This window comes from Zychaea mexicana (genome assembly GCF_025766255.1).
Source record: "Zychaea mexicana strain RSA 1403 chromosome Unknown BDB00scaffold_15, whole genome shotgun sequence".
Taxonomy (NCBI): domain Eukaryota; kingdom Fungi; phylum Mucoromycota; class Mucoromycetes; order Mucorales; family Lichtheimiaceae; genus Zychaea; species Zychaea mexicana.
Genome location: NW_026516678.1, coordinates 157,187 through 173,640, shown reverse-complemented (window position 1 = coordinate 173,640; position 16,454 = coordinate 157,187). Strand labels below are relative to the sequence as shown.

Sequence of the window (16,454 nt, the reverse complement as noted above, 5' to 3'; positions counted from 1 at the left end):
CATTTCGAACAAGAAGAGTCAGACAGCAATGAAAACTCATCTATTCCCATGCCCGTAGCAATGTGGGATTTTCATCATTGTAATGTATCGATCCCGCCTCTCCATATTTATATATCAGAGACTTGTATTACTAAGTGGATTGAAACTTTGACGAACTAGGCGATCCTAAACGGTGTTCCGGCGTCAAACTGGCACGTACGAACATGTTGAAGACTCTAAAATTAAGCCAGCGTTTCCGAGGCATTGTGGCCAGTCCCGTGGGCGAAAAGGCAGTTTCACCAGCCGATCGTCGTATCGTCGAGCTTTATGGAGCTGCAGTTGTCGATTGTTCGTGGGCGCGTATCGATGAAGTGCCGTTTAGCAAAATTCGTGGGCCCACCGATCGTTTACTACCTTACCTTGTTGCTACGAATCCAGTAAATTACGGCAAACCTTGGAAACTCAACTGTGCCGAAGCATTGGCAGCTATTTTCTACATTACCGGTTTCCCAGAACATGGTGAAGCTCTAATGGCCAAGTTTAAATGGGGACATGCCTTTGCCAAGGTCAACGGCGAGTTACTCGAGAGATATGCTCAGTGTACGGATTCTACAGACGTTGTTCGAATGCAAAACGAGTACCTGGAAGAATTGGAACGTGATGAACAGCAAAGAAGAGAAGAAAACGAGGAAGACGATGATCCGCTACTGTTTAGAAATCCCAATCGAGACTATCCTCCCAGCGACGATGACGATGAAGATGATTCTGACGAAGATGATGATTCTGAAGATGACGAAAACGAAGACGATGATAGATCGTCAGCAGATGAAATTACGGACAAGTTGGGCAATACACGTATCCGATAATTGGAAAGGCCTCACAACAGGAAAAAAGAACACCATCACCATTCTTCATTTATAAAACATTCTTCATCATGTACATACACAACTCTACAGATAGAATAGTCCTATTCCCCGTTTCTTTTATGCTTTTATTATTAAGGCGCACCATAATATACAAACATTTCTTTACAAAAGAGTCTCGTAGGGGACGGCAGTGATGGTCTGAGGAACGTTCTTCTTGGCCTTGACGTAGCGAGCTTCGCGGGGCTGAACAGGAAGTCTCTTCAAGAAGACCTTTTCTATAGTAAGAGTTTAGCAAAACAAATTCCCTATCTATCTCATGATTTCCAATTGTCGCTATAGAAAAAAAACCTTACCACCAGATTCCTTAGCAGCCTTCTTCTTGGCAGCGTTTTCCTTAACACGGTCCAAGAATTCTTGACGGCACTTGGAGTGCTTAACGTGCTCAATACGGAGGTTGACACGCTTCTCCATGAAGCGGCCACCAACACGCTTGTTGATGATCACACCGACGGAGGACTTGGTGACGTTGTAAACAACACCAGTACGGCTATTGTATTAAAAAAAAATATTATGGAAAAAAAGTTTTTCTTGTTAATCCTTGTTTTTCTCTTTCATAGGTTGACCGAAAAAATATCGAGAATATCAAAGACTTACCCGTGGTAGAACTTGTGGGGCATACCCTTCTGGACGGCAGCGTTAGCCTTAATGTCGACAATGTCACCGACCTTGTAGGTCTTCAAATAAGTCGACAAAGGAATGGCGCCATGCTCGCGGAACTTGCGAGAGAACATGTGGCGGGTGCGAGCGCGAACTTTATGACACAAACACAAGCATAGTGAGCATCATGTATACCATTCCTCCCTCACCCCTTTAATTAATTTCACTGATTCTTTTTGAGATTGATTACTTACGACCGAAAGAGTGCGGCATGCTAGCGATTCAGATATATACAAGGAGACATAACATAAACGAGCATAATTAGAGGAATTGCCAAAGACAATTGGTTCTCAAAAGTAAAAGATTTCGATCGCTACCTGACAAACTAACGTAGGCTGTAGAAACAGGAAAAGAGGAAGAATATCACTTTGCTACGCTGGCTTGCACTCAAGTGCAAAATTTTTTTTCGGCGTTCGAAATCTCCAAAGTAATATTTTTTTTAAGCCTTCAGAATTGACAACATTGAACTCAACAACGGGATCAAGCAACTCCCCTCCAAAGCCAAAGGGACTCACCTATGTGATCCGATTGCCTTAAAAAAGGCAACCCCAAATCTGATCTACAGCCTCCCATTCAATGAAAGGAAGGCTGCGTTGTATCAGCTGATATAGGTAGAAGGTGAGCTGACACACTGAGCGTGGAAAGCCATGTTATACACCCTTTCAATCCTGTCTTTTCTTGAAGGAGTTGCGTCAAATCTTCTGTTAGCCGTCGATGTAGTATCCGTGGCGACTATAACTAATTACAACGGACGGTCTCCTATGTCAACCTATTAAAGTTCAGGTTTGCTGTGAGCTTATATGCGTTTGCATCTAATATGAGAAGTAGCATCGTCTTTTTTTTTAACCTTTCCATCACAGCGACTTTTGTTGTATTAAAAAGTTACGTCAACTGCATGACAACCTTTTTCAAAAGCTGTATGTAAGATAATGCTAGAGATTAGATAAGCAGTAGCTTCAATATGACACGAGAGGGCTTATCACTACACATGATTTATGGGAGACAGACACGTACATACAAAATATGGGCTCACTCGGTGTTCATGACATAAACATTGAGAATTAGTACGCGGGCTGAAAAATTGAGACCAGACGGGCTGAAAAATTTCTGTCATTTTAGTAGTAATCAGCCCGCTTTGTTAATGTGAAGGGCTCGAGCACTACGCGGGCTGAAGGATCTTATATATGATTACAATCGTTGATTTGAACCTACTGTGGTGTTACCCGATGCCAGTACTTTACGAGCCATCAGATTTATCTCTAAACATACATTATTTATCTAGCGTAACATATATTGAGCGTTCTGGCTGTGCATTCCATTGAGAATTATTGAATAATAAGAGATGTACTATCAAATCAGAGTTGCTGGACATAGGACACACACTTTAAGTAAGCGTGAATAAGTGCTCCATATTCTACTATTTAATATGGAATATGTCACAGAAATGGATATGAGTAGAGTACAAAACCATTCAGCCCGCGTAGTGCTGAGCCCTTCACATTAACAAAGCGGGCTGATTACTACTAGAATGACAGCTCGTCTGGTCTCAATTTTCCAGCCCGCGTACTAATTCTTTATTGTGGAAATGAGATATATGCTTAGTGCTACTTATTGAGGTATAGCCACAGGTTTAATTTTAATTGTGGGCAAAAACACCAAACATGTACAACATAAAGTAGCATATACGCGATACTTACGATGCATAATAAGGGACCTGTTCTTGATATGATATGTACAGACCGCTTGATATCATATATGTATAAATATGTGATAAGAAAACGAAAATCCGAAAATGTGCACAGACTCCTTGTACCTTACACTTTAGTGTATCAGCTTTACACTAACAACACTACATACTACTATATAGCTAGTTAGCCTTCAGTCCAAATGGACATCTAACATCCTCAGCATTGATAAACTCCAATTTGCAAAATAGATGTTAATGAAGATAGCGTGATGATTTGTTCAGTTTAGTTATGCATTGATGGTCATAAACTACTACTAGACTTCAATCAATGTTCGTCGTTTGGAATACAGTACTGCTTCAAGAGCACCATGATTATGGTTCGAGACACAAGCGGAAAAAGGTGCGATACACTTCAGACAGGCCCTCTCGCTTCCTTGCTTTTGTCCGGGTCTCACGATACAAGTACATACAACATGAAATCACTGGGCACGATGATAATGGTCTTGATGCACGAGTGGAGTCTCCACCTGTGGATGTCTTTTTTTGTTCACCTTCTTGCATAAAAGACACTGAAACTCTAATCAAGTGAGCGCAACCTCGCAAAACGGCAAGAGATATCGGACGCCTGCATCTTTTTGATATGATACTGGCTTGTTCAATAGTCTTTGCCAATCCGCAAATTGATACGACCTTGTTGGACCGCTTCCATAAGCGCTCCTTGAGGCGCGTACTTTAATTCTTCTGCGCAAACTGGCCATGCTTCATACAGGTGCTTTCGTTCGTGCTCTGCGTCTTCTCTGCGACACTCATCGCTTGTACATATTAATGTGTTGCTTGATGGAAATACCAATGGTAAAGGACGTATGAAAGTGATCATGTATTCGCTGAATTTTTCGTAGCCTTCATTTTAAAAAATCTGCCTTGAACTACAGGTATACAAATTCCACATCATCGCCCAATACATATTCATCGCCACAAAATTACACACCAAACACACAAGATAGATTGGAACTGATCCATAATCCGCACACAGAAAGAGCTTCAGCGTACTTCGCATTTAGTGATGATTATGTCGCTACGTAAAGGCGCCGGCGAATCGTCATTGTGTTGTGACTTGAAGCGCCACACACGACGACCTTTCGCGCTAGCTTTCGACCAATGTGACCTTGTAGATACCATGATCATATCTGTAACTTTGGCCAGGGCAATACTCCTTCTTCTGGTATCGTTAAGACTATCATCACCAACATGCTTCTTTTGCATCTTTTGGTGTCTGCTCGAGCCGCCTCTCGGACAACTCGAATCGGTACGCCGTTGTGCCAATCATATCCAGAATCTGCGCCGTTTGCATTAAACTCAACGGCGCAGCAGCTCGCGAGCCGTCGCTTTCGATCCGTAAGCTCCTGATCGAAATATTGCACCCCTTATCATACCACCGCTATCAGTATAAGTAATAGTATCTCCCTTGTACTCGTTTTCCTTGTATCTACCGAACACGACAATTTTGAAAGTGACATTTTCGTCAGCTGAATCGGCGATACTAGCCTGCAGAGCTCTATGGAAAATAGCCGCATTTTGACACTATCCTTTTCTGTTAGTCGTTAGTCTACAAGTGCTTTTTAACATCGAAAGAATGCTATATGCACTTGATTCTTTTACTCTCTCCTTTCCTCCCATTATCTGTTCCTTGTGTATGATGATTATAATTTCTTTTCTAATGACATACCTGTGAACGCCAAAGGACTTCAGGTGCTCTTTTCTTAGTGACGATAAAACTGGCCCGCACAGGTGAAATATGTCCCCGAGGTTACTTCTTAATATCCGGCGTCTGTTTCCAGGAGGTCCTATGTACTTCGCCAACTGCCGTGTCACGAGAAGTCAATGCTTGCAGCATAAACTCGGCTCAGGCTGTGATATGATACAGGTGCAGTAGTATGATAGAGCAGGGCGGGACTGGGACACTGTAAGCGTGAAGAGAATGAAGTAAAAAAAAAGAAAGATAGGAAACAAGACAGGTCTTCTTGTCATGTTTGTTTGTTTACGCATTGTGCTAAACAACGACATGTTTTCACTCTGTGGTATGATACATCCAGCAGCCTTTGTTTGCTTTTACGATGTTAGCAAAAAGACATATTCTGCGGTGAAATAAGCGGGTACATATGTCTTTGTTGTCAATGCATAAACATTGAGTAGCGATTTTTTATTATCAGGAATGAAAGAAAAGGACAAAGTAGAGAAGGGAGAGTCAATATGTGTTGTTTTTTACATGAATCCACGAGGGTAATAATAATAGTGGTAGTAGTACCGTTATCCATCATGGATGGATGTTGTATTTTACAAATAAGCATGCAATATATGTACTGAATATGCAAAAGAAAAAGAAATGAAAAGAGTTCTAGGGGTTATTTTGTGTCATCATTTAGTCAAATCTGTTGAACTTTTTGAAAGATCCGGGTTCACGACGATCTTGATCGCGTTTTCCAAAGGAGTTTCGTCGATTAGGACGGTCGTTGGAATCCCGGTCGTCAAATCTGCTTGATGATCGTCTCTTATATCCACCAAAGTCATCGCTGTCATCGAATCTTCTGTTGCTGCTGAATCGTCCACTATCACGGCGCTTGTATCCACCAAAGTCGCCTCCGTCATCGAATCTTCTGTTGCTGCCGAACCGCCCACTATCACGGCGGTCACCACCGCGTCGTGACGGGAAGGATCGCTGTTCTCGTTTCTTCTCAGAAAGACCCACTTGCTGAATGAATTTTTGAGAAAGATAAGGAATGTCTTCAACACCAAAAGCACGTAAGAATGACTCGGCATGTTCCAAGGTGTCCGAACGGGATCGTCTCAACGTAACCATTCTGCCGACATCTATTTTGTGGTGGAAAGGTATATAAGCAATTTGGATCTTTTCCGAGTCATGCAATTAGCTAACTTACAGTAACCAAGGTAGGCTGTGTACATTTCTCGGACAAAATCTTCATCAAGTTTTGAGTCCTGGAAGTACTTCATGATCCTGGTCGTTTCTTCTTGCTCGGTTTCGCTAATTTCAGGTGCAACCAAGCTCTTGACAGGCAAATCCCCAATTTCGCTCTTGATAAAAGCATCTTCAAACGGAGCGGCGACAAGAATGCCCTCACCGGAATTACCAGCACGGCCAGTACGACCGAGACGATGGATATATTGTTCACGCGATGAAGGGATACCAACTTGAACGACCAACGAGACACCAGGGTAATCAACACCACGAGCAGACACATCCGAGGTAAACAGGATAGTACCTGGTCTTGACTGCTTGAATCGAGCGGCAATTCTGCTTCGATCATTCTGTGACTTACGCGAGTGTAATTCATATACTCGACGCCCGGGCAGCAAGTGCTGGAAGAGCTGAGCGTACACCATGGTAGACTTGGTTGTAGGCAAGAACACAATGGTCTTGCCCTCATTGGCCGCCTCATAATTGCTCAACAGATTACGCAAGAGTGGGATCTGCTCCTTGTAGGGCGCGACCAGCGCAGATTGCTTGACATGCAGATGGGTATTGACGTCTTCTTCACCAACAGTATCAATCAAATCATATTTAGGCGAAAGCGCAAACTTGCCAATCGAGCCTCGGATCTCGTCGGACAACGTGGCAGAAAACAACATGGTTTGGCGGTCCTGCTTGGGCAAATGCTTCAATATCCGTTCCACTTCTTGCTTAAATCCCATGTCCACCAACTGGTCCGCTTCGTCCAGAACCAAAACTTGTGTTGTGGCCACCATTTTACGGAAATGTGCTCGGCTTTCTAGCATATCGTTCAATCGGCCAGGTGTGCCTACGACAATGTCGCAGCGGGAACGTTCAAGAGCCTTGATTTGCTTCATCTTGGACTCACCACCGACAAAACAGTGGACGTTCAGTGGATAGAACTTGGTCAGCTTGTTGGCTTCTTCAGCAATCTGGTGTGCCAGTTCGCGAGTAGGCGAGATGATAAAGATGGACGAGCCATCATAGTGGCGCAAGTCGGACTTGTCCTTGCCAGCGACGACCTTTTCCAAAGCAGCAATCAGGAACGCAAGTGTTTTGCCAGTACCAGTTTTGGCTTTGACAAACATGTCGTTGGTATCAGGTAGGCGAGATAGCACAGCATCTTGCACAGCTGACATGGTATCATACTTGAAAACACTCTTCAAGGCTTTTTGACTGAGGGGATGAATCGTCTGCAAGTCAGAAAATCGTCTTGGCTGTTGTTGAGCGTCTTCGACAGCTGCTGGCATTGTTGGCTCTTGTTCTGCAGCAGCAGTAATAGTTGGGTCCTTGGAAGCAGATGCAGTAGCAGCGGCAGTGTAATATAAGCCAGGTTGATTGTGCAGCATGCGTGCCCATCGCACATTGGACAATGCAGGGCTCCTGACGATCGATCGCGGACCTGTCAAACGAAAATACAAAAAAACCTTCAGTCAAACCACTCAATCAAGGGAGTTGAGACACATAATCCAACACTGATCATACAATACCTGTAGAAATTACTCGTGCTACATTGCGAGTGCTGTGACGAGAAAGGCTCGAAACCACTTGAATCGTACGCTGGAACATTATGAAGTTGGTTTAGAAAAACGATAAATGTCAACAGCTAAGAAAAGTTTTAGCGCCAGGGAGCGCTCTCCGGAGCAAGAACCAATTAGCATAGTTACACAAATTCGGAATTCCGTGGCTTAGTGCGGATGGTGCGATCCTGCAAAACGGTGTATACGTACTGTTAGTAGCTCACACGCGTTACATTCTATTGACTATGGCCAAAGGAAAGCAAGCTGCTGGTCAAAAAGCAAAGGCTAGCGCATCTGGTACGTTTACTACAAGAGTTAAATACTGAAGTAGTTGACATTTGCACGACTCTCGGATTGCATTGCAAGAGGAACTTATTATTTTACATGGAGTAGGTGATGATGGCAAGAAAGGAGGCAAATTGAAAGCTGCCAACAGCATCAAGGTAACAACAACTATTTGTGTGATGCTATGTAAACACTTTAAAAATAAAAGGGCTCACACACTTTGTCCGCCTGTGTGCGTTTACGCTGAAATACAATTCAGGTGCGACATATCCTTTGCGAAAAGCACGGCAAGGTACACACATTCTCGAAAAAAAGTCAAGAAAAGCTCAGGACAGCAAGATATACTAAAATAAGTGACGTAAATCTTGGATAATATCCAGTGTATGGAAGCCATGGCAAAATTGAAGGAAGAGAATATGCGATTTGACAAGGTACGTAAACTGTCGGTGTGAATATGCTTCATCGTATACTCTTCCAACCCCTAAATTACCATTTCTTATTGTTTGCTGCGTAACAGGTCGCAGAAATGTTCAGTGAAGACAAGGCAAAGGCAGGAGGTGAGTTGTTAATTGTTGTAACACGAAGAATACCAAAGAGACATAAGGATTAGCATCAAAGCAGCTTCTAGGGGGAGAGGTCTACGTGATGTTTGGTCGATATGTATACAGTTCCAACGACAACGACAACGCTATACCAACGCTACTTTTCTTTTCCCTTGCTGTTGCCTAAATGTACAGGTTCATTGGGTTGGATGACGCGAGGCTCGATGGTTGGACCGTTTCAAGATGCAGGTAAAGTAACAAAAAAAAGGAGGGAGAGGAACAAGAGGGGGTGTTCGTTATCACCCTTGAATATTCTCTACAAGAGATGGAGACGGTTCAGGAAGTTAGAGATCGTCTGTATGTGTATTGTGTGTGTGTGAATAAGTGGAAAAAAAAAGAAAGCGAGAGGAAGAATAAAGCTGTACACATACACCTCTCTTGAAAGCTCCCCATTTTATTGAACCCCTCCTCCACCCGCATCTTTGGACCGAAGAAAGTTGGCGTGTATGTATCATCCTCCTTCTAACTGTTTCAAACGACAAATTTCTCATATTATAGCCTTTGCTTTGCAACCTAGTTCATGCGGTAAGCATAGGGATGGCCAGGCAGCGTTATTCAGAGGAGATAGAAATGGCTTAAAAAGATGAGATCAACATTCATTGATACATATATCTACTACTATAGATAGCCCCATCTTCACGGATCCACCGGTAAGAATAATATCCAGCAACGAACAAGAAAAAATCAATATCACATTTAACCAACCAGTAATTCTTCCTCCTTGCGTAATTTACGGAATATGTAGGTCAAGACGGGTTTCGGATATCACATCATCATGGTTGTAAGTGAGCGGAAGAGATAAAGGGGGCGGGTTGGGAGCATGCTTGTTCGCATTATAATCAGTAGGTATTATTATACTCAATAACTGCGTTAGGAGGACCGCAAGTAGTGCACAACATATGTAACGTATTTTGTGGTCTGAGAGTTGAAAGAATCAACCACAACAAGCAACGTTGATGCAAATACTCGCGCACGCAAACACATAACAGACTACTGCTATAATCCATTCCCATTCCCAGTACTCAGCCCGTATATACAAGTTTTTTCCCTCTAGAAATTGCGGATGTGTTTTTTTTAACACGACGGTGGGACGTTTTTTTCAATTTTGCACTGGATTTGGTGTCGCTACAGTATTAATAAGCCTGGTCAAAGGCCGCTGAAGCGCGACGCTGAAAGTGCCTTCAGCCTTGGAGGTGAATGATCACAGCTGAAGCTACCTTTTTAAGTAATACGTTCCTTCCTTTCTTTAACAATCAGCGCAACGCGTCTCCTTGAGCATCCCCTCCTCCGCGGGAGATATCCCGTTCTTTGTTCCCGGACCTTCTGAAACTGATGTCAGAACCTCGACCCTCGCGTGAATGTTCGTGCCATGGCCTTGCAAGGTCAAAGTATGGACATTTTACGTAAGTCGATCCCTCCACTTCCGAGGAACACACGCTGCGGATGCTGAAGTACTGCGCTTTTCACAGCGATGCATACAGCAACAACAAGAAAAGTGTCTGTCGCAAAATGTCCGAAGCTCTATTTGGCATCAGCAACAGTAATTTCACCTCGAGAGTCTCGACCAAGATGCAAGATCTCAAGAGGCAATGGGAAAGCGAAAGCTTCACTGCCGACCAATCGAGTGGTCAAGGAAACTTGATTGACGGAATGACTTGGTCTGGTACGAAAAGTGTACTGTTTGGATTATAAGTATAACACTTTAAGTGATACTAACAAATGAACATGATCTGTGAAACAGAGTATAGGGCACACGCTTTACCTCGTCTTGCTCTCGGTGATGCCATCTGGCAAGGTCGCGTCTCAGCAGACTCGAATGTTGCCTATGACAGCAGCATTGGACTAAGCTTGAATGGACAAGCGGTGGATGTCTCCACCATTGTTCCTACCCAGGGGAATCATCGGCCAGCAACAGAGCTACAAGAAGACAGGCGTATGTCGATGATGAAACGTTAGTATACAAAGAGTTATAGAGTCTGTTTCGAGGTTTAGTTCAGTCATCTGTACAAAGTCTAATTGGTTTAATTATCATCATTTCGACGTTAGACTTTCACAAGTGGAATCATTGATCACGGGTCGAACCCAGGCAGATATTGCCAAACAAGGAAGGGTGAAGGCCTTTTACGAGTTGAAAAAGGCGCAGGAAGATCGACAAGCAGTTCTGGAACGTGCCGCTGAGGCTAAACGCGCCCGAAAACACGAACGCCATATGGAGAACGCCCGTGCGAAGCGCTTGAAGCTCGAATTGTAAATACTGAAGCTCACGAACGTGAGATGTCATCGACAGAAGAAGGCACACATTAGCTGACATGTCTTTTGGTTATAAGGTCGATGTTGATTCTGTTTCTTGGAAGCACATTCTTTGAGAAGCTGAGAAGTTGCGCGGCGACGTCAACAATACCAACAACCAAGACACCTTTGAAAGAGCAGTTGCTTCTATGGCAACTGGCTCAGTGTCAAACCATGATAGCAACAACGATCTCCGCAGCGCCACTCCACCTCCTCACCAAGTGGCGCACAAAACCCAGCTTCCACATCTCATGCACCACCACTAACAAACGATGAAGGCATAGACAATAATAAGGATATGTCATTGATACCAAAGCGATCAACGAAGGTCGACTCAAACTCCCTCGTACAATGAAGGACATCTTTAACAAGTTAGTTCTCGAGTCACCTTCACCAATCAGAGATATCAAAGTTGGAGGCTTGGTATGACTTTATGTTTATTTCATCTCGTCTTATCTTTATCTAACACAACAGTAAAGGTGGTTTTTTGATAGCGATTAATTTTTACACGTATCACTGCCTCAAAAAGGAAGCCGAGCCAGAAGAGAATATCGAAGCAGATGCATTGTAAAACTTCTAATACACCTTGATAGTATGGCTGTGAATTCAAATGAAGAGAACTCACTGTTAAAAGGATGATGACACCCGTAGAATGTATTATTAATAGTGTATATGCCACCATGACTGCGGAAACAATTGACATGGGAAACTGATGTGCCTGTTGATGTATATAGCACTTTAGAAAAAGAAGAGCTTTTTGATTTTTGACAAGAGTAGGCATCGTTTTTTTATGTGACTATGGCTATCTTCCTTGCTTATGATTATATTGATAATGCTTATATTCGAGCAACTATATGAAATGTTTATGGTAACCAAATGACAAGCAGTAATGTATACATAGAATAAGTAGTTATCGCTTGCTGTATATTTTACTACTGACTGCGAGCAATCAACTATTACGAACCACAGAGTCAATCAATAAGTGAGACTTGCTGTATAATGACGAAAACAGTTTTCAATTTTTTCGCCTGCAATTTTTTTTTTCGTACCTTTTAAATTTTTCTTCTGAATGAATAAAACGTCGCGCCAACCTGCAAACTATATATTGTAAACGTTTAACCGAAATGCCATGTGGCATTGAAGTCGAAACTCACAGTACAAAGAGCTTTTTTTTTTTGTGTAATCGAAAAGGAAGCTCCGCGACACGACTTGTTAGAAGAAATTTTTATACTGCTCCCTCTCATCGTTGATTGTAGTCGTTATCTCTCTACTGCTGCATCTTCTATGCGTGTTCTTTATATGTATAATAGTAGGTTGCGGCCGCATCGTGAAGCCGGGATCAATACGGGTTTCTGATCGCAAGCGTGCAACAGCAAGGGGAGGAGTGATGGAGTATATTGGATTGTTGTGTGTAATAGTAACCAAGCACTCACACAGAGTCTTTGTAAAAGGAAGGAGGGGCGGGGGAGGTACACACACACGCACACAAGCACACGCACGCACAAGACGGCGGGAGGTGTAAATGTAATTGCAAATAAAAGAAGCGGACATGTAGCACAGAACAGTGCTCATGGCAAGCGGCACGTGGAGTTATTTCCATTTGGGTTGAACGAAGCACCATGGTCAAAGAAGAGCTGGTTTTTCCTTGTGGGTTAGAATGTGGGCTTCTTTGCCGTTGCTCCAAGGGCACCTCTTTATTCGAGTGCATTGCATCAAGGGTAATATCATTCATTCAGTCGGGATACCCCACTTGCCAATTAGCGACTCGCTCGGCATCCAGGGGTGTACAGCAGAAGAAAGACTTAATAGCAGATAGGAAGCAAGGAAGGGACAAGGCACATTACACTACCACATTAAGCGACAATATATTCGGGGCCCTGACATTGCAGAAAGTGAGTGTTACCTTGTCCTCACTGTCTTTTTCTATTTGCAACCCCCCCTCCCCTCCCCTCCCCACCCATTTCCTTCTTTTTATTCCCTTTCAACCGAGTCCAATTCCTTCTCTCTTCCTTTCCTCTTGCACACTTACTTTCTTTCTTTTCTTTACCGTCGTCTCTTGTTCTCTTTCAGCTCAATTGCCCTCCTGTCCTCTTCCCCCGGGCCCTAATCATTTAATTGACAAACGAATAGAGCGAGAAATCGAATTGAACTACTGCTCCCACTACAACGACCCATCATTGCACACCTTCCACGAATACGACACCAATGACAACACCAGCAGCTGGTCTGACAACGCCCACAAGCACTACGACGGGTCACAACTCGCACAGCAGTACCAGTAGCACCAGCACTACTGCTAGCAGACATCAAGCATTACCGTCGCTATCGTCGTCCGTCTCGAGCTCATCCTCCGTGCTGAGTAACTCCGTGCCGCTCTCCCCTGTCTCAGTCTCGCTCCACCACCATTACCACAACCAGCAACAGAAAAGTGCTGCTTCGCTGAAACGCGCCAATTCTTCGTCATCACCTGCAACCCATTCCGAATGCAATGCCCTACAATTGCCCCAACGCTCGGCATCGGCCGGTTCGCTCATGCGCCAACAACATTCACCCGTATTGAGACACCACACCGCGCAACCCCTCCGACCAGCTTCTTGGGTGGAACGTATACAAAACCCCGAAACAATGGCATCCCGTCGAGTCTCGTTCAATGAGCGTGTTGTCGTCATTTCTTCTTCCTCAACTACTCCTTCTTCTTCTTCTTTCCCACAGGACCAGCAGCAGCAGCACCGCCCAAAACAACAGCAACAACATTCATCGTCATCGGCTCCAATATTATCACCGTCATCATCACCTACAACAGCTGCGTCGTCGTCATCGTTTGCTGAGCAACAACAACAACAGTTACCACTGTCTACGGCATTATCTACTACAACCTTGCCAACATCCATCACAGCCAGTAACAGCAACAACAGTACGAATATTTGGTGGGACGAATCGCAATTGGCCATGGAACTTGCAGAAGATGATCTCATGGAAGATGCCACCCGAAGAAGACGCAAACGAACCCCTTCTGCTCGACGACTCAAACAGAAAATCATCAATTCCATCATCTCCACGTCCTCTGCCTCTTCCATCTCATCCAATGACTCCAGTAGCAGCAACAGCAATAACAACAAGCACCCTTCTTCTTTGCATTGTAATAATAATAGTAATAACCGATATCCAGCAACTGCACCATGTCCTCAGGACGGCGCGTTTGCGTCTCCTTCATTGCATCATCATCATCACAACGACGACGACGACAGCCGTTACAACAACAATAAAGTTCCTTCTTCCAGTAAGAATAGTAGAAGCAGCAGCAGCAGCAGGTTTGCTCGATCGCTCAAGAGGTTGACAGGATTCATCTTTTAGGTAGCATAAAAACTTGATAATACCGTTTTCCCTATTACAATCTTTCTCTCTCCTTTACCCTTCCCGCACCCCTTCAAAGTTTCCAATCATACATACATACCACTCACACCCTACTTCATATACAATGGGAACACGCCTTTCTCCCTCCCTTTCCAAGCAAGACCCTCAAGATCATACATATATCATTTTCTGTACTCCCCCTGTCATTATCTCTTATTAGATCCCAACTCTCTTTTCAAATTCCATTCACCAGAGGTGAATGCTTACGCAACAACTAGCTGTAAATATTTTCTTTTACCATAAAGCAAATCGTTTTTTTTCTACTTTCTTATCGTATTACGACGTCGTAGTCTTTTTTTTTCTCGGTCATAATGGACTGATCTCTTGTTCGTTTTTCTTTTGAGTTTGCTTATGTAGACAACGCGAGAAAAAACCCAGCCTCAACTCGCACTATCCTTCCTTTGGGATAAGCTGAAAAAGATTACAGTTATGTACTCCTGCTTGGTCGAACAATGAACAAACAATAAGCGTCTTTGGCTGTATTAGCCTAATCTTTGTCCCGATCCCAAGCACCCGTAATGCGGAATGTGGTTCGTCGTGTTCGTAGCATTGGTAATAGTAACATTTTCACGGACCATAAATAGAAGGTTGTTGTTTCTTCTTTCTTTGATCTCGGACTATAACTTTAAATACAGTATCAATTCATTCTCTTCATTGTTGCAGGGTTATTAGCTCGTTGTCATAGTGATAACTCGATGTATCAATCCAAGTACAGATCGAGATCGTTAAATCAGGAATGTTCCAAAGGAAACAAAGCGCGCACCACTGAGTAACTGAGTAGTAGCATGCGTGGCTACACACACCACCCTTTGGATGTTTAGTAGCAATGTGCGTACACGCACAAGAGTATCGATTCAAACAAGAAAAGAATAGAAAGAATGGGTTTTTTGTTCTTCTACACATTTTTCTTTGTGCTCCCCATAAGTTTCTGATGTGTACACAAACCGCTAACTTTATTTTTTCATTTTATGAAAAAAAAAAAGTTGGAAACCCGCGGGATCGGGTCCTACACAGCATATCGATTTTGAAAAATTACGAGCCGGAAGAATGAAATGAAGGCGAAGCGTGAGTGAGTGAAGAAAAACAGGCTTTTCATCTGATGACGGTATGTCATGACGGCTGTGAGCTCGCATTTCCTTAACCCCCCCCCCCAACCCCCCAAACATTCCTTTCTCTTTCCGTATACCACATACGTGTATACCGTATGATGTTGGCGGGAACAGTTTGTTTTTCTTTGTTTTTTTTTTCTATTTCACTATCAGCAGCAATATGAATGACGGTACAAAGCAGCGCCACCAAAAGTAAAAATACCAGGAATGCCGCTTTGTTCACTTGTGTAATACAGCACACGCACAGCAAAAGAAACAGCTGACTCTGCATATGTTATGTAACGCATATACACATGTGGTTTTGTCATCTTCCCTGGTATCTTTTCCATCCTATAAAATCCCGCTATTGCACATACTTACCATAGCCACACGTAGTGATACCTGAACTTATTCAAGTATACTTCTTTGCTCTTCCTCTACTCAAGCCCGTCGGATGCAGATCTGTTTTATTCATTAAACTTTCATGGTTAATGAAGGCGTCATTATAAAAAAAACCCGCTTACTACATCTCAACATCATTAGTAGTACTGTAGCACCCATATGTACGGTTAAGAAAGCAACTCACTTGCATTAAAAAGCCCGACCTTTTTCAATGTTAGCAGACCTTGAATATGTAGCGTACCATGTGGTCACGATTCCTTTTAATTACAAAAGCGTGCATAATCAAGAAAAACTCGATCTGTATGTATCCTCGTTGATGTATTGCATTTTTACTATCAACTAGCTGAAATTATTAATGTAAACTACCGCTGCTACTCAATAAGTCTGACATTCTGACATGCCAAAAAAAAGAACGAGGACTTACACATGCATTTTGCAATACAGAATATGAAATTTGTAAGCATACAAGCTGCACAGTACTGCTACATATGTATATTATGCTCATCATCATCGGCTCACTTGGTCGTGAGAAAGTATTCCCATTAAGATTAAGAGATGAGAAACGACAGTGCTTTATGTACATCAACATGTTATAAGA

At 43.2% G+C, this 16,454-nt stretch overlaps 6 protein-coding genes across 6 annotated transcripts; 4 read left to right on the top strand and 2 right to left on the bottom strand.

The window, feature by feature from the left end:
- Nucleotides 1-48: 48 nt before the first annotated feature.
- On the top strand, nucleotides 49-845 carry BDB00DRAFT_882086 (uncharacterized protein; the record flags this gene model as incomplete). The annotated part of the gene is made up of 2 exons (XM_053128122.1): nucleotides 49-79; nucleotides 160-845. 2 exons carry the CDS (start codon nucleotides 49-51, stop codon nucleotides 843-845), a joined length of 717 nt encoding a protein of 238 aa, XP_052982500.1.
- Nucleotides 846-935: 90 nt separating this feature from the next.
- BDB00DRAFT_809594 (60S ribosomal protein L21-A) lies at nucleotides 936-1,939 on the bottom strand. Its single transcript, XM_053122495.1, has 5 exons — nucleotides 1,880-1,939; nucleotides 1,757-1,776; nucleotides 1,500-1,656; nucleotides 1,199-1,392; nucleotides 936-1,120 (listed from the first exon to the last, which is right to left on the bottom strand). Exons 2-5 carry the CDS (start codon nucleotides 1,773-1,775, stop codon nucleotides 1,008-1,010), a joined length of 483 nt encoding a protein of 160 aa, XP_052982499.1. The 5' UTR covers nucleotide 1,776; nucleotides 1,880-1,939; the 3' UTR covers nucleotides 936-1,007.
- A 3,327-nt stretch (nucleotides 1,940-5,266) lies between these two features.
- On the bottom strand, nucleotides 5,267-7,872 carry BDB00DRAFT_809591 (P-loop containing nucleoside triphosphate hydrolase protein). Its single transcript, XM_053122494.1, has 3 exons — nucleotides 7,747-7,872; nucleotides 6,186-7,658; nucleotides 5,267-6,117 (listed from the first exon to the last, which is right to left on the bottom strand). Exons 1-3 carry the CDS (start codon nucleotides 7,823-7,825, stop codon nucleotides 5,669-5,671), a joined length of 2,001 nt encoding a protein of 666 aa, XP_052982498.1. The 5' UTR covers nucleotides 7,826-7,872; the 3' UTR covers nucleotides 5,267-5,668.
- An 85-nt stretch (nucleotides 7,873-7,957) lies between these two features.
- On the top strand, nucleotides 7,958-9,774 carry BDB00DRAFT_137481 (uncharacterized protein). Its single transcript, XM_053116212.1, has 10 exons — nucleotides 7,958-8,073; nucleotides 8,170-8,219; nucleotides 8,321-8,353; nucleotides 8,442-8,492; nucleotides 8,579-8,618; nucleotides 8,799-8,852; nucleotides 9,162-9,188; nucleotides 9,288-9,313; nucleotides 9,409-9,444; nucleotides 9,538-9,774. The coding sequence occupies exons 1-10, from the start codon at nucleotides 8,022-8,024 to the stop codon at nucleotides 9,550-9,552; spliced, it is 384 nt and encodes a 127-aa protein (XP_052982497.1). The 5' UTR covers nucleotides 7,958-8,021; the 3' UTR covers nucleotides 9,553-9,774.
- On the top strand, nucleotides 9,718-10,886 carry BDB00DRAFT_137541 (uncharacterized protein). Its single transcript, XM_053116213.1, has 4 exons — nucleotides 9,718-10,066; nucleotides 10,133-10,326; nucleotides 10,405-10,614; nucleotides 10,710-10,886. Exons 1-4 carry the CDS (start codon nucleotides 9,996-9,998, stop codon nucleotides 10,730-10,732), a joined length of 498 nt encoding a protein of 165 aa, XP_052982496.1. The 5' UTR covers nucleotides 9,718-9,995; the 3' UTR covers nucleotides 10,733-10,886.
- BDB00DRAFT_137596 (uncharacterized protein) lies at nucleotides 10,747-11,311 on the top strand. The gene is made up of 2 exons (XM_053116214.1): nucleotides 10,747-10,910; nucleotides 10,991-11,311. The coding sequence occupies exons 1-2, from the start codon at nucleotides 10,873-10,875 to the stop codon at nucleotides 11,226-11,228; spliced, it is 276 nt and encodes a 91-aa protein (XP_052982495.1). The 5' UTR covers nucleotides 10,747-10,872; the 3' UTR covers nucleotides 11,229-11,311.
- The last annotated feature ends 5,143 nt before the right edge of the window (nucleotides 11,312-16,454 follow it).